The 25,598-nt window shown below is 43.3% G+C and overlaps 2 protein-coding genes across 2 annotated transcripts; one reads left to right on the forward strand and one right to left on the reverse strand.

Moving 5' to 3' along the window:
• Positions 1–3,342: 3,342 nt before the first annotated feature.
• On the reverse strand, positions 3,343–11,320 carry CDNF (cerebral dopamine neurotrophic factor). The gene is made up of 4 exons (XM_081958460.1): positions 11,162–11,320; positions 8,725–8,852; positions 8,204–8,345; positions 3,343–5,194 (listed from the first exon to the last, which is right to left on the reverse strand). Exons 1-4 carry the CDS (start codon positions 11,268–11,270, stop codon positions 5,016–5,018), a joined length of 558 nt encoding a protein of 185 aa, XP_081814586.1. The 5' UTR covers positions 11,271–11,320; the 3' UTR covers positions 3,343–5,015.
• A 75-nt stretch (positions 11,321–11,395) lies between these two features.
• Positions 11,396–25,012, forward strand: HSPA14 (heat shock protein family A (Hsp70) member 14). Its single transcript, XM_081957248.1, has 14 exons — positions 11,396–11,529; positions 12,780–12,860; positions 12,948–13,030; positions 13,739–13,787; positions 14,735–14,828; positions 14,917–15,007; positions 15,989–16,093; positions 17,274–17,435; positions 17,668–17,823; positions 18,847–18,949; positions 20,630–20,845; positions 22,038–22,211; positions 23,356–23,423; positions 24,696–25,012. Exons 1-14 carry the CDS (start codon positions 11,407–11,409, stop codon positions 24,772–24,774), a joined length of 1,584 nt encoding a protein of 527 aa, XP_081813374.1. The 5' UTR covers positions 11,396–11,406; the 3' UTR covers positions 24,775–25,012.
• The last annotated feature ends 586 nt before the right edge of the window (positions 25,013–25,598 follow it).

Here is a 25,598-nt window from a genome sequence, read left to right on the forward strand (position 1 = left end):
AGTGATGTTAGTTTGCACATTTGAGTGTTAAGATCACTGAAAAACTGAGAATGAAATGCCTGTTACATTAATGGAAATACAGCGGAATATATTCATGAGAGTGCAGAATAGAAGCTGGAGGGAAAAACACTATTAATTTGCCGACATTATTAAAACGCCACTTAATCTTCTTGCTTATTAGATAATTCGAGAGGCAGCTATGGGGAGCTTATTCTCCTTGTTCTAGATTGTTAAAAATCTCATTCAGGCTTCGTTTGCAATATTAAACATCACGAACGCAGATTAACTGGTTTGGCTGGTACCCAGTCTATAATTTAAAACCTCAAAATAAGGAATTTCCAATTTTTTGCACATATGTCAAAGTTCAGTTTGAGAATTTTAAAAAAAGGTCCATGCTATTACTTGTACGGGATTAGAACAAATCTGCATTTTTATTTTATTTATTTTATTTTTATTTGCAATTTTGCCTGATTGCATAGTTTTTGAAGGCATTTTTTTTAAAAAAAATATCTATATATTTTATAGATATTTAGAATATACATAGACACACAAATATTTATATCTATAGAAATTAGGGAACTTCCTTCTTATTGGGAAGTTTTAAATTGCAAAGTTCAAAGAAATAGTGGATTTCAAATGCTGTTTAAATTTCAGCTGATGACTTGGATTGAAAAATGGAAGACAGAGAGACCATTTTTGGATGCGAACTAAATAAATTCTTCTCCATTCATACTGCTAACTAAATCAAGAAGGGGAGAGAACTGTGTCTTTTTCCTATAAATATCTGTTGGGTCCATTTCTTTTCCAGAGATCTTTAAAACTAATGCATGACTGGGTCAAATTATTATTTTTCCATTAGTGATGTACATAAAGAGTTTTGATGCCCTTGATGGGATTCATATATATTGACTTTTATAAACATACCCTGTGGATATTCTCCTCCTCCATGATCTTAATTTCATTGGAGACGATTATCTGAAGTATCGATCTTTTGTTTTGCTTTTAAAAAAAAGCCAAAGACAGTTGTTTAGCAGGAAAAGTAGAAGCCAGGTTGAACTATACAAAGGAATGAAATCTAAGCCCATGAGAATTAATTTACCTCATGATAAACAATTCATATACTTGTCCCAAAGGTTCCTTTTCAAAAGGCAATTAGCCTTCCTTTGTTTTTCCTTGAAGAGGTTTCGCTTCTCGTCCCAGAAGCTTCCTCAGTTCAGTTCAGTTCAGATCAACTCAGAACTGAAGAAGCTCCTTGGAGGAGAAGTGAAACGTCTTCAAGGAAAAAACAAAGGAAGTCCAGTGCCTTTTGAAAAAGCACCTTTGAGACAAGTGTATGAATTGTTTATCCTGAGGTAAATGAATTCTCCTGGATGACTGAGAATCTCCATAGACAATTCAGACATTTCTAGTGTAGTATCTTGCTTGCATTTCCCAGCTGATCTGAGCATAACCAAATAGCAACCATTCCTTTTATGGTGCCACAGCTTTGTAATTCTCTTTTTGGTAAATTCTGCTTTAAATACAGGATCTGAAGGAAAGCATCCTACAGCCATCATATATCAAAGCATTCATTAGCTTTTCTGGGTGTTGGAAAACTCTCAGCTGCTGCTACAACATAGCAAGGGAACATGGGATGTCTTTATTCCTAATAATTGCCTTTTGCCTCTGTTTATATAATGATGTCATCCCCAAAAAATCATATTAATAAACTATGGCTTTGATACAGAAGCATTTATAGCATCATTCTTAGGTGGTCGATGTGGGAATTCGTTGGAATGTCACAGCAATGTTTATCCCCCATGACTGAGGACTGACCTACATTTTTTAAATGTTAAATTATGTTTTCTTTTTTTTTCTGGAGGGGATGATAAAGTTTCCAGTTTTAAAACCATCCCCTCGGGCTATTTAGTGGAACAGTCAGCATTTCATTCCTGCCCCTCTGTTCCAATTTTTGTTCCATCCCTCAGAAAAACAAGGCAGGAGGTGTATCAAAAGTCAGCATTTGCCTGGCAACACCCAGTGTCAGCTACCTGGGGAAGTGCACACCTGTCCTGGTTGAAGAGAAGGGGTACTTACCTTTGGCACTTGGATGATGGAGGGTCTCGGGATTTGGGTAAGACCCGCAGTTGGGTCGCGTCCCAAGGTTTCCCCAGGGAGCAGAGGTGAAGGCATAATAGCCACGCATGGGACCTTGTGATTTGCAGTGTTGCGTCCCTCTGCATAATTGTTGGGCCTGGAGACTTCTTCTGCAGGGGCATCTTTGTGGAGCCTCAAAGTGCACCTGGAAGGTAGTGGCTGCCCACAGACGACGGACTCTGGCTCCCGCTTCTCTTGCTCTTCGTGGGTTAGGCAGGTGGGCTGGCTTTGATTGACAGGTGTGCTTTCTGTCACACTGCCGAAGCAGCTGAGCAGTGTCGAGCAAGGAAACGGATGCATCTCGAACGCCGGGAGGCTGCGCAGTTTATCCCATAGCAACACTGGCATCCTTCTCACGAGCTCAACGATCCTAAAATGGCTCTAGGAGGAAGACCTGGAGGCAGCTGATGAGGTCTCCACCATAACTCTCCCATGAGGTGAGGTCCAGTAGACTTCATTGCGTCGGGAATGAGGGATGGAGAGCCACAGAATTCAACGGCCCGTGTGGCATGGCTCCCTTGGGTAGAAGAAGCATCGGAAAAGGGTCAGAAGGCAGGTGCAGACTCTTCACTGCATTGTTATCGGCCTTCAAAGGGGGAGATTTCAGGAAAGAGCCATCTCGCCAGCAAGCTCAGGTGACAATCCGCAGCCGAGCAGATGCTACCTGAGCAGGTATGGCTTACCTGGAGTCTCAAATTACGTGGCTGGAGTGGCAGAAACAAACAAACAAACAAAGGTAGCCTGATCTGTGAGAGCCTCGGCTTGACAACATGACAATAGCATCGCTAGCGCCTTCTCGTTGCCCTCCTTTCTTCTGACGGCCCACAATACAACCCGTGACAAATTTATTGCAATCTGGGTGGACCTTCCCTTCTTTTGGTGGAGGTTCTTTCTTCCGTTTTCACGATCTGCTCAACACCGAAAAAACTGCAGGTGCACACAGGTTTTCTTTCTCACCTGTGGGCAAATCACAAACGGAACTTCTTAGACTGAAGTTCTCCAAGATGGGACTTTAGCAGCTGTCCTATTCCTTCCACGTCTTCTTCGATTGATTTTGAAACCGCTCTCCGTCTCTCGGAGAACGATGAACTTTTCATAAAGCACAGGTCAATTACCTCTGACTTTGGGCTACAGCGAGTAAACTTACCCATTGTTACGTCCCCCGGGATTGTCAGAGGGCTGAGAAATGACTTTCGGCCGAGGTAATTTTTCTCGAGGACACTGACATTTTAATATTTCCATTTCCATTGGAACAGCTGAAGAATACCAAAAGCACCCAGACAATTTATTCAAGCCTTTAAAACAGTAAATTCAAATACATCAACCAACCCACTTTGACCCAGGTTTCTTCCTGTAATGTATTTGCAAATGTTACAACTGCTTTTTCTTTCATTGCTTGCTAAATCCACAGGGTTAAATAAAGAAACTCCCCTTTTGAACTTGATTTCATAGAGCTGGGAAACTTGGATGATGTTCAGTGGCAAAGATCTGAAGAAATTCACAATCCCCTCCCTGCTTTTCGCCTTCAATGGCTGTTTCCCAGGGAGCAGCTTGGCTGCCGGCCCAGAAGGTTGCATGGACCCCGACTTTTTTCCTCTTTTGACAGAGTCAGCAGTTGAAAGGTGAAATGTTGACTATCTCCCTCCCTCCCTCCCTCCCACACACACACACATCTATCATCTCTATTTCTCTATCATGCCTGACTATCATCTATCTGCCTATCCTCTCTCTGATATCTATTTATTTCTTTTCCTTTCTTTCTATTTCTTTCTTTCCTTCTTTTTCTTTCTTTCTGCCTATCCTCTATCATTTCTTTCCATCTATCTATCTATCATCGCTATCATCTATTTCTCTATCATGTGTCTTCTATCTGCCTATCCTCTCTCTCTTTCTTTCTTTCCTTCCTTTCTTTCTGCCTATCCTCTATCTATCATCTCTACTATCTATCTCGCTATCTCTCTATCTATCATCTATCTATCTATCATCTCTCTCTCTCTCTCTCTCTCTCTCCTGTATCTGTCATATACCTATCCTCTATTTCTCCCTCTATCTGCCTATCATCCATCCATCTATATGTTAGTCTGTCTATCTGTCACCTCTATCGTCTTTCTCTCTCCCTTCCCGCTCTCTCTTTGAAGCAGGGAGAAACTGATAAAAGATTCTGTCAAGTTTCCCCTTCCAGTCCAAGGGACTCTTATGTGGTGGTGATGGCTTCTTTCCCCCCCCCAGTACACAAAGGACGTTCCCATGGAAGGCAAAGCAGGTGGCGTTTCTTGTCCTGGCAGGGGTACCTGCAGGGGAAGGGGCAATCTTGGCCCGGTGATAGGCGGAGGGGCACCATGCAAGCTCCACCCTTCATGCAGGTGATGTAAACACCTGCACAGAAGGGGATTGCAATGTGCCCTCTGACACACACACACACACACACACACACGTACCAAGATCAACATTTCCTGGCAGGGATGGGTGGAGAAAAAAAAATAAGTAGGGGACCCCACCCATCTGAGATCCAAAGAGATCCCCCCTGCCCAAGGTGGAGGCAGGGATTGAAATCTGGGGAAAGCATTTCTTACTTTGAGGTCCCCTGCCCCCCCCCCCCCCCGCAGTCTTCCTCCGTTCTTCGAGTCAGTTAATCCAACTGCAAAGGATCCTGCTATTTTCTTTCTGTGCTTTTCCGATTGAGAAATCTTTTTTTTTTATCCAGTCAGAGATTATGTCCGTCTACTGGGTTCTTTCTCCTTCCCTGCAGAAGCCCTTGAGATCCATGGAGTTCAGGTAGCGATTTCTTAAGTTTCTTCGGAAGTGCCCTGGCGAATGAAATCCAATCGTGACGTCATGCTTAAGGCTGTGGGGGAAGCGTTCAGGGGAAGCAGCACCCCTCAAAGGTCACTTTTAGCAGGAGGAGCTGCGTGCTTGGGAGCAGCCTCTTTAATCAGGTTCACAAAATCTGTTTTTTCAGCACAAGCCCTGCAAACCTCTCCCCAGCTATCCAGGATCCTCTTCAGCTCCACCACTCTCATCTTGGATAGATCGACCGAAGTTAAATCCAGTTGTCTTTCTGTAAAAGCACATAAGCCAAGTCAGATATCTACCAACACACACACACATATACATATATATATACCAAACCAACTTGCTACGATGAACCTAAAAAGTATGAAGAACGGCTGCAGGAATTGGGTACGTCTAGTCTGAGGAGAAGGGGCAACATGACAGCAGTCTTCCGATATTTGAGGGGCTGCCCCAAAGAAGAGGAAGTCAACCTATTCTCCAAAGAACCAGAAGACCAGACAGAAAGATGTGGAGACTCTAGAAAGAGTGCAGAGAAGAGCAACCAAGAGGATTAGGGGACTGGAGGCTAAAACATTTGAAGAACGGTTGCAGGAACTGGGTCTGCCTAGTTTAATAGAAAGAAGGACCAGGGGAGACATGATAGCAGTCTTCCAATATCTCAGGGGTTGCCACAAAGATGAAGGGGTCAACCTAAGGAAGAATTTTCTGACAGTGAGAACAATTAATCCGTGGAACAACTTGCCTCCAGAAGTTGTAAATTCTCCATCACAGGAAGCTTTTAAGAAGAGATGGGGCAACCATTTGCTTGAAATGATATCCTGCTTGAGCAAGGGGTTAGACTAGAAGACCTCCAAGGTCCCTTCTAACTTTGTTATTCTGTTATTCTGAAGGCTGCAGAAACAGTGAAATGTTCAGAGAAGATCACAAGGCCTCATAGCCACAGAGCCACCTTTCATGGTGATTTCTCAGCCTTTGAGGAATTCAGACCTTCTCCCCATTCCAGGCTTGGCCCCACACCACACCCAGGAAGTGGACGGAAGGGTGGGGACCATGAGCCTGAAGCGACCCCTCCCTCCCTCCCTCCCTCCCAGAGGTCACCTAACTGCAAACCTGATGGAGTGGTTGGAGGAGAAACAAAAGGAATTGGAAGATGTTTGTGACCTCCTTATGGTCAACCAGAAGATGCCGCAGGGAACCTGTTTTCTCAATTCATTGGCAGAGCTCCTCATTCTCTTTGCACACGTATCTTTTAGCATCACGGAGAAGAAAGTTTCTTGGTCGCTGTGCTTTGACTAGCTCACATCTTCCCAAACGTTTCTCCTCGGATCATTCCATGTCTTAGGTTTTGAATGCAAAAAGCCTCAAGTGATGTGGTGTCTCCTCACATGGAAATAATTAATAACGTGACTCTACACACACACACACACACACACACACAGAGCCTCACAAATTGTTCTCATTCTCCTTTTCTTTTCTCAATGCAGTTGGGTTACCCTTCTTAGTGGAAAATGCCAAATCCTGTGGACAACTTTAGATCAACTCAAGGAGTCTTGCATTCCCTTCTCATAGTTCCTTTAGGTTTATATTTCTGGACTGAACATATGGGCATGGATAATATTTGGAGAGGCCTGTGTACAGATGTTTAGAATTTTGCTAATACAATAAGTAGAACCACTACCTTCTCTCTCTCTCTCTCTCTCTCTCTCTTCTCTCTCTCTTTCTCTCCCTTTCTCACTCTTTCCATCTCTTTCTTTTTTCCCTCTCTTTCTCTCCCTCTTTCTTTCCCTTTTCTCCCTCTCTTTCTCTCTCTTTCTTCCTCTCCCTCTCTCTTTCCATCGCTCTCTCACACAAACAAACTCACATAAACACACAGACACAAACATGGTTAAAACGTATAAAGCTAAAGTATTTTAAAAACATCATAGTATACTTCTAAAGGAAACAGAAGTCCTTTACCTGCAATCCCAATTGAGTCCAAAATTTCTGTTGCTAAGTAAAACATTTGTTAAAAGAATTTTGTGCCATTTTATGACCTCTCTTGCCCCAGCAGTTAAGTGAATCACTGCAGTTGTTAAGTTAGTCACCTGTACAAGGCAGGTGCCCCCTTCCGGACAGTGTTGTAGTTGTGGCACTGTTGTTTCTTTCACAATCACAATCTTACAATGCCGTCATGGCGCCTTTGCAATCACAAGGGAGGGCAGGGCAAAATTCACTTCACAAAGGTTTTCCCTAGCAACGGGAAGGATGGGCTCAATTGTGGTCATAAGTCAAGGACTTATTGTTACTTATTAATGGATCAACGGTCTTGTTGGTGTTTAAAGTATCTTATTGAACTGCACCAAGACAGTTATTTTTACAGGACAAGCTTTTCGATGTGACGCAGATTTTAAACAGGTGGAGCATTGATCAAATGCTTGAGGTCAACGTGTTGACCACTTTCAGAAGATCCCTCTCGGCGCTGATTGGCTGGTTGTCCTCCAACCGTAGCCACTTTAAGCCTGGTGGACTTCAATTCCCAGAATTCCTCAGCCAGCAAAGCAAGTGGTGCATTGGTGCTTTTTTCAAAAGGCAGCTGGACTTTCTTGGTTGTTCCTTGAAGTCATTTCGCTTCTCATCCAAGAAGCTTCTTCAATTCTGAGTTCAGTTCAGTTAGAACTGAAGAAGCTTCATGGAAGAGAAGCGAAACGTCTTCAATGAAAAACTAAAAAAGTCCAGTTGCCTTTTGAAAAAAACACCTTTGGGACAACAGTGACCTGGAGGATGGGGCACCTGTATGGACATAGGCCCCAAATGCACTTTCAAAGGTATCTTTGGCTGTGTAATATTTGAATATAGGTAGTCCTTAACTTACAACAGTTCAAAGTTACTGTTTTTCACACTTATGATCTTTGGGAATTGAAGTCTGCCAGGCTTAAGGTTCCCACGGTTGGAGACCCCTGCTCTAGGATCATGTCTGAAAGGGCAAAAAGTGATTACAGGATGATTCTCTGTGTTACAGCCCACGCCTTTAGTAAATCAGGATTATCAGTGCCCTTCTAGGAGGAATAAAAGAGTTGTAAACACTGTGGAAGGACCTTCATCATGTGCTTAACTGGCCTCCATTTGTTAGCCTGGCTAGGTTGCTCAGTGGCTAAGATGCTGAGCTTGTCAATCAGAAAGGTCGGCAGTTCGAACCCCTAGTATAGGTCTCCTACGTGAGCGGGGGGTTGGACTAGATGACCTCCAGTGTCCCTTCCAACTCTGTTACCGTTAAGACTGTTGATTACATCCATACCCTGTTTGAGTTCACAAATCTGAACATCGACTTTCTTCAGTTTCTCGCAGATTTTGGTCACAGGGACGTGGCCACTCATTGGACGGCTGACTTCAGTGAGGATCTTGGTAGCTGCGTCTTCGGTGGCCCCAAGGTAATAGCACTACGAAAAACAACACAAAGGCGGAATGGATGCGTTATGGATCAGGGCACCCTTGTTCTCCTCCTTGAGTTTTCACAGCTGGAAGTCTTTGAAGGGAATTATCTCAAGGACTTAGAAGCTGCTCCATGATAGGTCTCATTAGTAGTTGGATAGGGGACAACTAAGGAAAACCAGAAAGACTGGGGTCTACGGTCAGACAAAAGTGTGTAAAAAACCCACATGCATTCTGGAAGAAAGAAATTGCAAATCGGTTCTGTAGTATGGTGAAGAAAATGGCAGGGCTGTGTGAGTGAATTTACTAGAGATCAAAATGTATTTGAAGGACACAATTTTTTAATCTAAACTGAGCTGATGGCAAGAAGACAAGAGAAGGTCATACCAAGCGTTGTTCTTTGCCTTTTGCGTCCACGCAAGCCTTAATTAATTCCTCCTCTATAGAAGCCATGGAGAAATCAGAACTTTTTTCTTTCAAAGAACTGTAGAATCTTTCCAAGAAATCTTGACACACTGTGAAAAGAACAAGAAGTGAAAAAGTAAACACACATAATGCACAAAATGTGTAAGTTAAACAAATGGATCACCAAAACCTTCCAACTTGAAGGGTAGAATTCATTACGGTAGTATTTCATAAGATGAAAACAAATACAAATAAAATTCAGAACTCATTTTAGGTTGATATTTCTTTCTTCCTTGAATAAAGCTGGAAGGGAGGTCTTCTAGTCCAGCCCCCTGCTCAAACAGAAGAACCTATACTTTTTCAGATAAGTGGCCATCCAGTCTCTTCTTAAAAACGTCCAGTGATGGCCCCCCCACAACTTCTGAATGGCAACTTCTGTTCCATTGGTTAACTGTCCCCACTGGTAGGAAGTTTCTCCTTAATTCCAGGTTGCTTCTCTCCTGGATTAGTTTCCACCCATTGCTTCTTGTCCCATCATCAGGTGCTTTGGAAAATAATTTGACCTCCTCTTCTTTGGGGCAGCCCCTCAAATACTGGAAGACTGCTATCATTTCCCCCCTAATTCTTCTTTTCTTTACACAGCCAAACCCAAATCCTGCAGCCATTCTTCCTACGTTTAATTTTCACGGGATTTTCTTTGACACAATATTAGACCTGCCACAAACTGTCCTTCCACTTGGACCAGTTTCAGAAGATCTGTGGGTGAATCTAAGCAGACATTTCCTGCAAAAAAAAAAGTATGTGTATGTGTATGTATGTATGTATGTATGTATGTATGTATGTATGTATGTATGTATTAGCTTATAGGCCATATCAATGTACATGTTCAAACACATATTACCAATACAATTCTGAACAAACAATTTAAAATGAGAGTAGGGTAAAATACAATAAGGTAAAGGTTCCCCTCGCACATGCGTGCTAGTCGTTCCTGACTCTAGGGGGGGGCTGCTCATCTCCGTCTCAAAGCCGAAGAGCCAGCCACATGCTGGTCATGAGGCTGGCATGACCGAATGCCAAAGGCGCATGGAACGCTGTGACCTTCCCACCAAAGGTGGTCCCTATTCTTCTACTTGCATTTTTTACAGGTTTTCAAACTGCTAGGTTGGCAGAAGCTGGGACACATCATGGGAGCTCACTCCGTTACGCAGCGCTAGGGATTCTAGGTGTTATTGCTATTACCCACAAAGTGAGATGAAGTTTTATGCGTATGCTGCGAGATAATTTTAGATATTCAGACATTTGAATTTCCTGCCATCCGAGGCTGAAATCTGATCCCGCGGTCCAAATAATTGCAAAAAAAAAAAAAATGATATACATTTGGAGGCATTATTCTTGCTATAATCAAAACCAGGCAGCTCTGTGACTCCTGATAAAGAACAGGACTTTTCCTACACGCCATAATAATAATTTTCGAAGCAAGGCTGCATCCTTAACCTGGTAACATTACGATGGCTTTATGCCACCTACAGGACACACAAATGAACGCTAAAACTCAGGATACAACAGGGAGACCCACACTTAATTTCTGGTGAGGATGCCCAGCTAAATGTCCTTTGGGAAGTGTGGGGGGGGGGGGGTTCCACCTCAGCTTACTTGCCTCCATTCCTGTAACTTGATGTTTTTCCGAACTAAAGCTGAAGTAATGACACTTTCATGAGTCATACTCCACTAGGCTGCTAAGCAATACAGATTAATGAGTTTTGCCCCGCTTTATGACCTTCCTTGCCAGGGTTGTTAAGCGAGTCACTGCAGTTGTTAGACTGTTATAGGTCAACCTGATTTTGCTTGTCAGAAAGTTGCAAAAGGGGTTTGTGTGACCCCAGGACCGTTGGAAATGAGTCCGTTGCCAAGCGTCTGGATTTTGATCACGTGACCAAGGGGCTGCTGCAGTCGTAAGTGTGAAAAATATGTTTGTAAGTCGCTCTCTATATCTTTATCTGACTGGAACAGGGGTGTACAAACTTGGCAATTTTAAGACTTGTGGATTTCAACTCCTAGAATTCCCCTGCCGGCTGGGGAATTCTGGGAGTCTAAGTCCACCGTCTTAAAAATGTAACCCAGGTTGAAAAACCCTACTTAGCACATCTGCAAAGGTGAGTCAGTCTGTATTTGCAACTGTGCAGGAAGCAAAGGCAGAGGATTTTCGTGGGGGAGGTTAATTTTTTTAAAAAAATAAAAATATATGCAAAAGTCCACAACTCCAGGCAGTTTGCAGGTCTTCCAGCTCGGAATCTCAGAAGGTGCATGCATGCAAGCCAGACATGCTGGAATTCACAACAGGCTAATTATAGCAGTCTAAAGGGAGCTCATTTTGCACGCGGGTTGCAACACACATGCCTGTGCCCCCTTTCCTCACCTTCGCACCGCGCTTCGGAGGCAGAAGGCCTAGCCCCGGGGCTTAAACAGAGCGCCGCCATCAGCAGGGCTGCTAAAATGCAACCCTGCAACGGCCCTGGACGCGCCATGATTGCAAAAAAAGAATGCAAGGTAATTTCCCTTGCAATACCAGGCAAAATCTGCCCTGGTGCTAGGTGGAGTGACGTCACGCCAGGCCTTTTGTTTTTGATTGGCCACGCGGCGCCTGGGAAACAAGAGGCGGAGATGATGATGATGATGATAATAGGGCGGCGCTCCCGGTGCATTGTGGGTAGGCGAGGAGCAGCCAAGATGGCGGCGATCGGCATCCACTTGGGGAGCAGCTGCGCCTGCGCGGCCGTTTATAAGGCGAGGAGGGGGCTCAGGGCGGCGGGGGGTCCCGGGTTTTACTGGGGAGGGGTCGTTTTGTCCCTAAAAAGAGACGAAATAGGGGTAAAGCCCGCCTTGGGAGAAAAAGGAGGGTCCTGGGAGCAAAGGGACCCCGAGATGCTAGCTTTCTACGGGAGGGGGCAGGGAGAGGGGAGGGTTGAGGGGGTCTTTTTCCTTTAGGGGGGGGGGGTCCCTGGCTCCCCTGCATCAAAGTCAATGGACTTTGCAAATCATTTGCAAAAAGAAGGGCAGGGTTAGGCTGAGATGCTCGCTTTCTGCTTCCAAGGAGGGTGGTTCTTTTACAAGGGGGGGACAAGGTTGCATTTTGATGCTGGGGGTGGGGGGATTGGACTTATGAGATCTAATGCAAACGTTTGGGAGGGTTCAAAAGATTTTTGTTTTTTTTTAATTTTTGCAATTTTGGGGGGGAGGAGTGGGGGTGTAATTTGCACCACTTTGGTGAATTGCTCCCATTTTTGCAACAATTCCATATGTATATATGCACACACACACACACTTTAAAAAATCAAAAGCAGAGAAACCATAAAATAGCAACTCATAAAGTGTCCTGCAGTGTCTGTCCCTGGGAGATGGTTTGTAACGAGAGCCAGCTTTTTTAGGGAAGGGCTGCTTATTTTTAATGGGGTTTGAATGAGCCTAGAAAGTTTTCCAAGCTTTTGATGTGGGAGCCGCTTTCCTTTCATCCTTCAGCACCTCTGAGGCGGCTTATCTTATTTTAAAAATAAATTTAGGCCAATATTAGGAAAAAGGATTGATTTCTCCAGGGGTTTCTTGTGTGTAATAAGCCTTCCAGGGAAAAAATAATAATTCATTTGTTACAAAAAAGCCTCGTAATAATTAACATTTTGTTGTGATTGACAAATAGTGAGCATTTGATTGAATTATTAATCGACATGGTGAGTTCAGATGTATCTGAACTCATTGAGTTTATTTCAGATAACTAGGGTGTTATAAGTACTGATTGAATTGCAAAATTAACTTATTACATTTGAATCCGGTTGGTTTATAAGGAGAGAATTTCTCTCTATCTCACTCCCCCAAGTAAAGAAAATCAGTCACAGTATCTTTTTGAACAGAGATCTAAATTTGTGGCCTAAAAATAATAATAGTAAAACATAGATCTATCCCTGAGCTTCCCTTTATAAGTTTATAAAACACAAGGACCTTGAGAAAACATAAGTCTTAGTAAGTGTGTTTGTGTGTTGTAGGATGGCCATGCAGATGTTGTGGCAAATGATGCTGGGGACCGAGTAACTCCTGCTGTGGTTGCTTTTTCCGAAAAGGAAGAGGTAAATTTCCTTTTTTGTTAAACGCATCAAGCCAAAGTTATGTATTTTTTTCCTTTAAAAAAACCTGCCTTCAAATGCTTTTCTTAGGTCGTTGGCCTGGCAGCGAAACAAAACTGGGTGAGAAATCTCTCAAATACCGTAGTGAAAGTGAAACAGATTCTTGGAAGAAGGTATGAAATTCCTTAAAATGGTACATAATATGCTTTTAAAGCTTTCTGTGTACGCCATTAGTGTGCGTCTGAATAAATTGCTTCCTTTTAAAATGTAATTATTGACTGCTCTGTTTTGGCCGTGTTTGTAAACTCAACTCCCAGCGCTGGTAGAAGTTCCCCATCTGTGCTAGTCGTTCCCGACTCTAGGGGGCGGTGCTCATCTCAGTTTCAAAGCTGAAGAGCCAGGGCTGTCCAAAGACGTCACTGTGGCCATGTGGCCGGCATGACTCAACACCGAAGGCGCACGGAACGCTGTTTCCTTCCCACCAAAGGTGGTCCCTGCTTTTCTACTTGCATTTTTTACCTGCTTTCAAACTGCTAGGTTGGCCGAAGCTGGGACAAGTCACGGGAGCTCACTCCATTACGCGCGGCTAGAGATTGGAACCACCAAACTGCCGATCTTTCTGATCGACAAGCTCAGCGTCTTAGCCACTGAGCCACCGTGTCCCTGTTTAAGAAAGTAGCTGAGGTTAATTTGGTTTTTTCATCTGTTTGTTTTCTTCCCCATTATTTAAAGATGTACAGAAATTATACTGCTTAAACCAGGAATGAAAGTTGAATTCATGAAACACTCATACAATAAAAACAAATAATGTACTGTTTTTGTTTGCTTGTTTTATGTTTTAATGTTTTTAAAGTACCTTCCAATTTTGCTTTTCTTCTCAGCTCTGGAGACCCACAAGCGGAAAAATACATTGCAGAAAGTAAATGTTCAGTAAGTGAGGCATCCTTTGCCATTTCTTCTTCCTGTAGGGAAAACTTATGAATTTCTGTCCCAAAGGTGCTATTTCCCCCAAAAGACAACTGGACGTTCTTGAAGACTTTTCATCCACGAAGCTTCTTCAGTTCCTCAGAACAAGGATATGCCAGAAAAATTTTCTCCCTTTGCATTTATTCAATCTGATTGATGTTCCAGAAAAGAAAAAGAAAAACATTCAGACTAAGGGCTGGTGAATTGGCACATCAAAAGAACAAAGTTAAACAAAACAAACCTGATTTCTTAACTTCAGAAGTTTGATAGAAGGGAAATAATTTTAAGCTTTCCTAAAATGCAGATGCTAAATAACAGAATAACAGAGTTGGCAGGGGCCCTGAAGGTCTTCTAGTCCAACCCACCTGCTCAGGCAGGAACCCCTACACCCTTTCAGATAGATTGTTATCCAATCTTTTTTAAAAAGCTTCAGTTTTGGAGTATCTGCAACTTCTGTAGACAAGCCGTTGTAATTGTTCCAATGATCAGGGAATGTTATATTTAGCTATTACTGTATAACATTCTTAGATCAACAAGATGCTTAGGGTTAAAAGAAATAATAATGCACTGACATTAAGTTGCAAAATTGTCAGAAGGCGGCTTGGGAGTAGTTTTTGTGGGAGTAGTGATACTTACAGATTTTTCGCATGCTTGCTGTGGTCCAGTTATTCATCTGGACTTCAGTTTGCTCAATTCCTAGCCATGTAGCCAACAACATTCGTTGGTGCTGGTTTAGACAGGTCCCTGTAAAATGACTCCTTAATTTCTTTTTAATATAAACTAACTGGCATTGTGGGTGGATCAGAAATGCTGTGAATGTTTTCTTAAGCAAAACGTGGGGGCTGCTCATTGAAAATCTTCTCTCCTAGTTCAGCTAACCTGAGGAATTCTTGGTGTTGATTTGTCTGCAGGTCACCGAAAAGAACGGAAAACTTGCTTACGAAATAGAGGGCAAATTTGTTTCTCCAGAAGATGTTGCAAAGTTAATCTTCAGGAAAATGAAAGGTACGGTATTCAATTAGGAGCTTGGGGGGAGTTAAGTTCTGGGAAACGAAGTAGCTTTTACTGATTATGCCGTTCTACGTTTCTCTAGAAACTGCTCAATTCGCATTGGGGTCGGATGTGAACGACACTGTGATTACGGTGCCTTTTGATTTTGGAGAGAAGCAGAAAAACGTCCTTGGGTGAGTGAGGTTCCCTGAATACATTTTCTGGAGTTAATTGGGGGCAGATCCTGTGGACGGAGCATTTTGCCTGGGTCAGGCATCCTGTTGAAACCCCTGCTCATCGGCCACACGAAACGTCAAGAGGTGGACACTTTAGTTTCTCTTGTTTGCATTTTTGGGAACAGAAGTCACAAATAAACAGCGACAGATCATTTCGAATTTTTTCATGGGGAAAAACAGGCCAAACTGGAAGAAATTGTAGCTATCATATTACCAGTACAAGCTACCCTGTTACTGTTTTTCTCTAGGATATGTTTTTTTGTAAAAAAAGACACTCGCACAAAAACTGTTTTGAAGTGTATGCTGTGCTATCACTTTCAAATACTGAAACTGCATTAAAACACCAATTCCCATTTTCATCTATTGCTAAAACAACAACTCCGCATTTGGCGTTTAAATACTGCTGCTATTGTAGTGGTTTATCGCATTACTGAAATACAAATATATTGAAAGTTGATGCAAATTTGAAATGTCCTGAATTTGATGCAGAAGTGAATATGAACACAAACTTCATACTACGCCGCTCTTTTTCTGTTACAAGTTGATGTAACTTAATAAAATATCCCGCTAACTGCATATTATTGCAGCATGGGTGATACTAAGACAACTTATGTCTGGAATGGTTCAAAAATAATTTTCCAACCTCAGTAACTTAAAAGTCTGTGAACTCTTAAGCCACCAAATGTCTTTGCCATGGCCGAGTTGTGAAATTCTGGAAGTTTGTCATTTTTTAATTGGCTTTATTAAACGAATGGGACCACTCCACTCACCCAGTAATTCTGAAGATGACATTCATACATCTAGAAGTTGACAAGAATAAGAATCGCTGGTTTAGATTTATCTAGGATAATATACAAGAACCATCTGGGGGTTTTTATGATGAAAAAAGCTGTTGGTGGTAAATCGATATTCTGATTTCTGGGGTCCCATTTGTTACAGAGAAGCTGCGCAAGGGGCGGGGCTTAATGTCCTCCGACTAATTCACGAACCATCGGCTGCTCTGCTCGCTTACGGAATCGGACAAGATTCCCCCAGCGGAAAAAGGTGATTAAGGGTTTCTCAACTACGGGGATTGTGGCAATTTTTACACTGATGCCTTAAAAAGAATAACCTTCTTTCTGTATGTTGTGGCCTGCCAAACACATTCGGAGAGTGAGGAGGTTGGGGAGGAACCTGGGCCAGTCTTGGAGTCTGGGGAAGGCTCTGATGAGGGCTCTGTGTCAGAGGCAGAGACGGGGCCAGGGCTGTATGCCAGTTATCAGCTGCCTTCAGAGTCAGGCATCAGTGAGGCAGAAGAACAGCTGGAGCCTGTTCCCAGTGTGTGCATGCGCAGAGTTGCCAGATGAAGGGAACAGCTAAAGAACAGGGATCGACTTGGGAGGACCACAGGTGGATGATGAATGGCCCCTCCCTTAGGGAATAAAAGAGGAGCGAAAGGGGAGTGGAGTTTGCAGGAGAGACCATTAATTCATTCCTGCATTCTTGCCAAGTATGGCAGCATCTGAAAGATATCAGCCTGTCCACTCTCCAAGCCTGATAAAGGTCGTTAATTGTGACCTCTCTTGAAAGACTGTGGGAGAGGAAAGACTTTGCAGGAGAGGAATTCACTGTACATTAAATAAAAGGGTTTATCGGGACGAGGACTCGGCTTTGGGCTCCTGGGGAAGCCTCGGTCAGAACGATTCATTTCAACCCTGTCTGTTGCAGATGAAGGAAAGAAAAGCCTCCGTTGCCATTAGCCGTGGTCAGAAGTGGGCACCCTTCAGCCTGCATTTTATATTGAATTTGTAAGCCTTCTTCATAACAGAACCACAATCGGTGTGGGAAAACAGGGAGTCATAGGCTTACAGGTGTTCACTTAGTGGCCATTCAAACTTTCAATGGTCCTGGAAAAATGGACATAACTGCTTTTCACACTTGCCACCATTGCAACGTCCCTGTGGCCACAGGATCAGAATTCAGATACTTAGCAACTGACTTACATTTATGACGGTTGCAGAGGGATCCCGTGATCCCCCTTTGCGACTTTCTGACCAGCAGAGTCAAAGTGGGAAGCCTGATTGACTTAACAGTTGTGTTACTAATTGAACAATGCAGTGATTCATTTAACTGTGACAAAAGTTTGTAAAAGGATCAAAACCCACTTAACGGCTCAATTATCTGTATGCTGTTAAGACTTTGAGATTAAAAAGTGATTTTTTTATTTATGTTTCGCAAACGGAAGCAACGTGCTGGTGTTTAAACTCGGAGGCGCTTCCCTTTCCATCACGGTCATAGAAGTCAACAGCGGTCTCTACCGCGTGCTCTCCACCACCACCGATGACAGCATAGGCGGGACCTGTTTTACGGAAGCCTTAGCGCAACACTTGGCTTCGGAATTTCGGAGGTAAATGCTAGGAAATCTAGAGCAAAGTTTGATTTGTTTATACGGAACATTAGGGAATGATTGGAACCAAAATAACATTTTATTTTTAATTTTATTTATTTTGCATTTTTAGACTGCCCATCTCCCTCAAACTTCCAGGCCAGCTTATATTTTGTTGTGATTAACAACTCAATTATTATTATTATTATTATTATTATTATTATTATTATTATTATTATTTTAAAAAACCCAGATGTTATAGAAACGACGTGAGAGGAAATCCGAGGGCTATGATGAAGTTAATGAACAGTGCAGAAGTGGCAAAACACTCATTGTCAACGCTGGGAACTGCGAATTGTTTTGTTGACTCTCTCTACGATGGGATGGATTTTGACTGTAACGTTTCCAGGTAAGCTTTCATATTTCCAAGCCTCTTTTCTTTATTTTCATCGAGGGAGCTCCTGTGAAACATTCAAAGCAGGCCATTTCAACCATCTCATGTACGTTTTGAGCTGAAAACGGCTATTTCAAATTTGGGCACTTGGTGAATTGTCAGGAAAGGCTATATTGAACTCAGAACATGTCTTTGAAGTCCAAAACTCTTCATATATTTAAAACAGTTTACATATTCCTATTTTTTCAACTGTAGGTCCTGAAGAAAATGGGTGCAGGATAACTTATCCCCTGCAGATGGTTGATGATATTAATGGCATTTCTAGACTGCTGATTTTAGCGACACAATGGCTCAGTGGCTAAGACGCCGAGCTTGTCGATCAGTTGGGCGGTTCGATTCCCTAGCGTTGCGTAATGGAGTGAGCTTCTCCCAGCTTCTGCCAACCTAGCAGTTGGAAAGCACATAAAAATGCGAGTAGAAAAATAGGAGCCACCTTTGGTGGGAAGGGAACAGTGTTCCGTGCGCCTTAGGTGTTGAGTCATGCTGGCCACATGACCACGGAGATGTCTTCGGACAGCGCTGGCTCTTTGGCTTTGAAACGGAGATGAGCACCGCCCCCTAGAGTTGGGAATAACTAGCACATATGTGCAAGGGGAACCTTTACCTTTAGGCTGCTGAACCTCGAAAGAAAACTCAGCAGTTTAGATAAAATAAACAAGAAATAATACGCATGTTTTGGGTCCAAGGACGACGTGTGGAGTTATTTTGGAGCTGCTTCTTTATTGCTCTTCCACAGACCAGAATCTTGCCAGACTTAAGACAATTATCTGCCTAACTATAGATACACTCTGTGAATGACAAGAGAGGAGCCATCTCCTCCCTCTTCCTGCCCACCAGACATTCCAGACTTTGCTGCCTCTTTCTTCCCCTCTGGGAAGGAGGCCCCCCTCCTCATGGGAATCCAGACGACATTCCACCACAGCGCGAAAAGAAGGTCGACAAACTAATAATTTGTTTTTATTTCTTATTATACAACAGGGCCAGATTTGAACTGATTTGTTCTGCCCTTCTTGTGAAGTGCATTGAAGCAATCAAAAAATTGTTGGAACAAGTGGGACTCGCGACGGATGATATTAGCAAGGTAAAGTTGTCCTTTTATTCGTGTCCCCCCCCCCCCCCTTCCTCATTTGATTTCTAGGTCTTGGAAGAATTTAGGGAAGTGGGGGGCATTCTTGGTGCAGATGTAATGTGGAATCCTGGCTTAATATAAACTAGAAAATAACATCAAAGGGAAAAGGAGCTTTTAGAGGTAACGCTTGTTCCAGGATTAATACCCAAAGGTGTGTTTCAGATTGTGAACAGATATCAGAAGAGGGAGAGAGTTTGCAGAATTTAAACCAGGTTGTACATAAATGACTATAAAATGTAGAATCTTGAAATGAGAGGCAGATCTAGTGGTTTGTCCTTGTGAACCTGTGAATGTCATTACAGGTAGTCCTCGACTTATGACCACAATGGGACCGGGGGCCTCTGTCGCTAAGTGATGCGGTCATTAAGTGAGTCACTCCCAATTTTTTTGTGGGGAGGGGCTGTTTGCTTCAGTTTTTAAGCGAATCCCATATTCGTTGAGCAAATCCAGCTCGCCCCAATCCCTTCGCTTGTGAGAAGCCCAGAGATGGTCACGGGTGGCAGCCCTATAACCTTGGCATGCTGCAGCTGTTGTATATTCATGCCAGTTGTCAAAACACCTGGATTTTGATCATGTAGTCACGGGGAAGCTGCATCGAAGCGAGGACCAGTTGTTAAGTCACTTTTTTTCCAGCACCACTGTAACCTTGAACAGTGGTTGAACAAATGGCCGTAAGTTGAGGACTACCTGTAGAATGAGGAACATTACAATATAGGGTAAAACATTGATACGGTAACTTGCACAATTGTCTGGGTGAGACCCAGCATGATTTACAAGACAAGTGATGGTTTTGTTTCGCTTTCATGCTTATAATTACATCTTCACTTACCGTATTTTTCGAAGTATAAGACGCACCTTTTTCCCATGAAAAAGAGGGTGAAAATCTGGGCTGTTTTTTGCTCGTTTCCCCCCCCCCCCCCCCCACACCTCCAGGAGCACTTTGCAGGCTCTCAAACTTTCTGAATGCCCCATTTTTCCACAAAAAAATGAGACGTGCAGAAAGGGTTTGCGAAGTCTGCAGAGTGCAAAAACTTTTTAAAAAATATATCTCTTCAAAATCTTGGTGCGTCTTATACTTTGAAACGTACGGTAATCTTATTTATTCATATCTTGGCAAATGGGCCAGTTACGTTTATGACGTCTATGGCTGCACGATAGTATCAGCATTGCAGAAATCTAGGGAAACACTAGGTGGCAGCAAAGTGAGGCGATTCGCCATGGCCGCCTGACTGCAAAGATCCCTTGGACAAGACGTAGGCCAACCTCCAAGGAATGGCTGGATTGAATCATTTAACCCAGAATGCCAAAGGAGGGACGGAATGAAAACATGAATGACAAAAAATAATATATATTTTAAAAAATTATTTTGAATTATTGAATTGCCCTGTGACAAATTATCCCGTGGTGCCCCATTCCGCTTTGCCATTGCTTGCTTCCTAGAGTTGAAAGAGTGTGACTGGCCCACGGTCCCCCTAGCTGGCTTTGTGCCGAAGGCAGGACTAGAACTCCCAGCCCCCTAGTCTCTAGCCTGGTGCCTTCATCACTAGACCAAACAGGCTCCCAACTCTTTGCCTAGCAACTCATTCCCACTTAGCGTTTGTCTCCTTAAAACCCGCTTCCCTCGTCTTCTAGGTGGTTCTGTGTGGCGGGTCGGCCCGCATTCCAAAACTACAACAGATGATCAGAGAACTTTTCCCTAACGTTGACTTGCTAAACTCCATCCCTCCCGACGAGGTCATCCCCATCGGAGCGGCCATAGAAGCAGGAATCTTGCTCGGACGAGAGCAGATTTTTTCGGACGACGACATGCTGTCCGTTGAATGTTCTGCAAAGGACATATTAGTCAAGGTAAGATGGTCACAGAGATAACTGCGAGTGTGACATCCCTAACTCACTGACCAGAGGTATTATTTTATTTTAACAACCCTCTGAATCCCTTAATTCGGAGTAGAATCTGGGTGACTGGATGGAGCTGAGCATTTACTGGCCGGATGCCCTTCCTGACACCTATGAGGGGTGCACAGCAGATATTATTCCTTTTGCGCCCAGAGACAGAAATATCTGCCGCTACCTAGGATCGAACTCACAGCCTTCAAATTGTGAGGCGAGCATTTTCACCTCTGGGCCACCACGCCGCTCACTGACCCAAATTAAATAACTCTTCGAAAACCATTAGGATAAAAATGCCATCATAACACAAAATATTCTGACAAGGAATCAGGAAAACTAAAGCAACGTTGCAATAAAGGGCAGTTGGGACTAAGGTGTATTCAGCTGCTTGCACGGCGGTCACCTCTGAAGCGTCTGCCGGGAAGGAAAGGACCCGATTGGCACCTCCTCTGTTGTGACAGGTGGGGGAAGGAGGTGTAACTCACTTTTTCTGCCAATTTGGAAAAGAGGGAAAATGAAGGCGGGTTGTGTTAATTGATTCACTTTCCCCCAAGGAACAGGCGCACCATCTCAAACCATTGTGTCACAAATCGGCGTATATATACGAAAGCACACACACACACACACACACACACACACACACACACACACACACACACAAATAACACCCTGTTTCCCCGAAAATAAGACCGCCCCAGATAATAAGCCCATTCGGGCTTTTGAGTGCCTGCGCTAAAATAAGCCCTCCCTCGAAAATATTGCAACCCACAGCAGCAGCAGCCATGAGGTGACCACGCTTGCCATCTCCTGCACCTCAAAAATAGCAAGACCTCCCCGAAAATAAGGCCAAGCGCTTATTTTGGGGGTCAAAAGAAAATAAGACTGTGTCTTATTTTACCCCCTTTTTAATAATCAAATAAAATTAAGTAAATGAGTCTTGTTCAGTTCCTGACAAGCTCATAGATGCAGAAATACGGAATTTGGTCCCTGTCGCCTTCTAGAATCTTTTTTTGACTGTTCAATGATTTCTCCATCCAGAAAGATTTGGCCAAGGTTAGCTGGTTGACGACTCCTGCGCCTGTGGGAGAGGATTCACCCGAAATGAGTAAAACTTCCTCAAGGCCTTTTTTTATTATTATTTTTTCCTCAGGCATTGGACCAGTCGGGGACTGACAAATTCCTGGTGCTGTTTCCATCAGGAACTCCTTTGCCAGCTCGAAGGCAGCACACACTGGAAGCCCCGGGAAAAATTTCCTCCGTCTGTCTGGAATTGTACGAGTCTCTGGAAAAAGGCCCGGTAAAAGAAGACGACAGATTTGCACAGGTAAAGAAAGAAAAGCCTGTTAATTTTTGCACTGCAATTTTATATCTGTTCGGAAGGAAACTAGCAGAACAAATAGAAGAATATGGAGAAATGGCAGGACTTAAACTAATAAAATAAAATAATAAAATAAACAAAGGTAAAACGAAAACTACCGGTTAAAAAACGTTACAGAGAAACAGGAAAGAGAGTTGACACAAAAGCTAGACATTCAGATAGTTAAGAAGGTAAAATATTTAGGAATTCAATTAACAGTATAACAGTAATGCGCAACAATTAAAGAGAGGATAATTATTATAAATTGAAAAGAGAAATTGAGTTAGACTTGGTGAAATGGAAAATCTACAATTGTCATTAATGGGTAAAATAGCGACAATTAAGATGAATATATTACCAAGATTGTTGTTTCTATTTCAATACTTAATTGAGTCTGTCAGAAGTGGGCAAGCTTCGTGCTTGTGTGTGTGAGTGTGCATACACACACACACACACACACACACACACACACACACAGACATGGACACACGAAACGTGAGTTCCATGAACCAGAATGTGGTTTAAGAGGCACAATTTAGGATGACCCAAAAAATCTGCTCAGGAAATAGGCGCTTTTCAAAGTTATTCTATACAGAAATTCCTGCCTTGGTTCCTTCAAATTAATTTATATTTCAGCATTATAATTTAGATTTAATTGCAGGGATCTTTTTTTAAAGGATTGCAATCTTGTAATATCACAGGGGGAAGGCAGGGGTTAAAATGAAGGCTGTTTTTCCCCCACTTTGGGAGGAAACGGATTTCAAACGAAATATATCTTTTGGGAGAAAAAAAATAGCCTGATTTGGTTTTTTAAAGGAATTTTAGAGGATTTTTATAAAAGGTTTGCTATGCATCCCATATTGTTCTGATAAACTCTTAATTTCTGAAATCTCCCAAGTTATAAATAAAGTGGAATTTTCCCACCTGAGGTGCTGACGTTCTACTACTGCTGATCTTAAATGTCTCTGATAAAAATTGAAGTCCTTTGTCACGTAGTCCAAGTGGAGGGTTGAAGCCAATCTCATCCTTGGAGCGTTTCCTTAACAGCGATTTGGAAACTTTGACGACAGCTGAATCATGTATTTGTGGTTGATTTCTTTTTCTAAAACAGATTGTACTCCAGAATTTAGACGTCAAAGAAGGTCTGCATCATATACTAACTGTCCTTACAATGAAGAGGTACTGAAAACAAAAATCTTGATTCTTTGGGTCACAACCATGAGTACCTACGGACTTTATGATAATTTTCATACTTACCGGTACATATTTTTGGGGGGAAGATAACCAGATTCTAAATAAATATTATAGACCCTGGAAAGGACGTTTGTGGGGCAATTGTAATTTCCCTGTTCAAACTTCTCTTCCTCTCGCGTTTGGAGCGGCTGCTTTCCTCCCCTGTGGAAAGGGCTGCCCAGATGAGAACCTGATCTCAGGGGCACTTGGCAACCAGTTGTAAATACAAACAGGTTGCCCAGCGCCTGAAATGGGATTGTGAGACTGAGGGGAAGGACAGGGCCGTATTGTACAACAGCCAGGAAGTGCTTTAGGGGCCACGAAGCTCTTGTTCTGTGGCTGTTTGGACTGGGAACTGTCATATACTGTATATATACCGTATTTTTGCAAAACAAATCCCATTTTTGCTCATTTTTGCCGCAGCCCCCAGGAGCAGTCTGCAGCCCCCCCCCCCTCTGCACACCCCGTTTTTGTGGAAAATGGGTTTGTTTTTGCCCTCCCCGGCCCTCAGGAGCACTCTGCAGGCCTCTCAAACTCTCTGCATGCCCCTTTTTCACAAACCAATAGGGGTGTGCAGAGCATTTGGGGAGCCTGCAGAATTCTCCCGGGGGGCTGGGGAGGGCAAAAACAAACCCATTTTCCACAAAAACGGGGTGTGCAGAGGGGGGGGGCAGTACAGTATACACACACATTCTGGGACTTTGGGGTCCCAGAAATTGGTGCAAGAGGGATAAAGAAGGATGCTTATGTTTTCTATCGTGTGTGTGTGTGTTTGTATCTACACATGCACGATATAGAACATAAGTGTCCTCTAATCCCTCTTACACCAACTTCTGGGAACCCAAGTTCAATAAACATTTTATACTGATCTACACAGGGTTTCTGTCACTAGCATCTAAGTGGGGGGTGTCCAACCTTGGCCACTTTTTAAGACCTATGGGCTTCAACTCCCAGAATTCCCCAGCCAACCGTGCATTGCTGGGGAATTCTGGGAGTTGTCATCCATACGTCTCAAAAGCGCCAAGAATTGGACACCCCCGATTTAGATCTTGGCCCCAGAAATGGTGTGTGGATCGGCATAAACGTTCCATTAATGCATTTCTGACGGGGGGATTCTGGGAGGAGTTGAGGTCGACAGGCCTTGAAGTGGCCAAAGTTGGGACACTCCTAATCTAAATGTTTAGGAAGTGAGGATAACGTTTCTCTTTCTTTTCTCAGGGATGGATCATTACATGTAACCTGCACAGATCAAGACACCGGGAAATCCGAAGCCGTCACCGTGGAAGTGGCCTCCTAGGCCCATTTTCTCAGCTGCAGTAAATATTTTCATACACGGCTTTTAAGACGAACGGCAGGCTTCATTCTTCAGAGGTCCTAGGTGGGCGTCTCCACAATGAACTGTAAAACGTTTAAGGGAGGTACCTACAAACCCCTAAGGGCCAATTGGCTTCATTTGGGTTTGTGAACCGTGTACATTGGAGAATCCATTCTGTTACTTGTGAATAATAAACCCCGTGTTTTTATTATTGCCATAAGACCGTTAAGTCTTTTTGGCAGCTGAAAACGGCTAACTGGAAATGGAGGCGTCCTGAGTGACCCGGAGCCACGAGGATGGGCTGATCTTGTTAATGGTTTCTTTTGGCTTTTACGTAAGCCCTTGATACGGTACGTTAAAAGATCATTCGTAAGTGCGATAATCCCTTCCATAATAAGCGTAATAATTCATCCCTTTTAAATAGGTATAAAGTCTCACTTTAATATAACAATAGGACATGAACCTTCCTTGGGAAAGATATGGGGGTGGGGGTGGGACCAGAACTGTAAATAGACAACAAGACACAGAAGATTTATCAAGAAATGAGACTATAATGAAATACAATGAAAATATAACAGCGTAGCTCCTGCTCTATCATTGTGTTAGTCTTCTCAGCGGCTCCGTTAGTAGCTGGGTGGAAGGCCGAGCTGAGGCCCTGGGAAGATCCTATCACAGCGATGGCAAACCTTTTTTGGCTCGCGTGCCACAAGTGGGGGGAGTGCGGGGGGGTCGTGTGCGGGCGTGCCGCACCCATAATGCAATGCGTGATCCCCCAGTGCGCATGCGCACAACGCGCCCGCCCCCTC

The sequence above is a fragment of the Natrix helvetica genome (assembly GCF_964273705.1).
Source record: "Natrix helvetica genome assembly, chromosome: 6".
In the NCBI taxonomy this organism is placed as follows: domain Eukaryota; kingdom Metazoa; phylum Chordata; class Lepidosauria; order Squamata; family Natricidae; genus Natrix; species Natrix helvetica.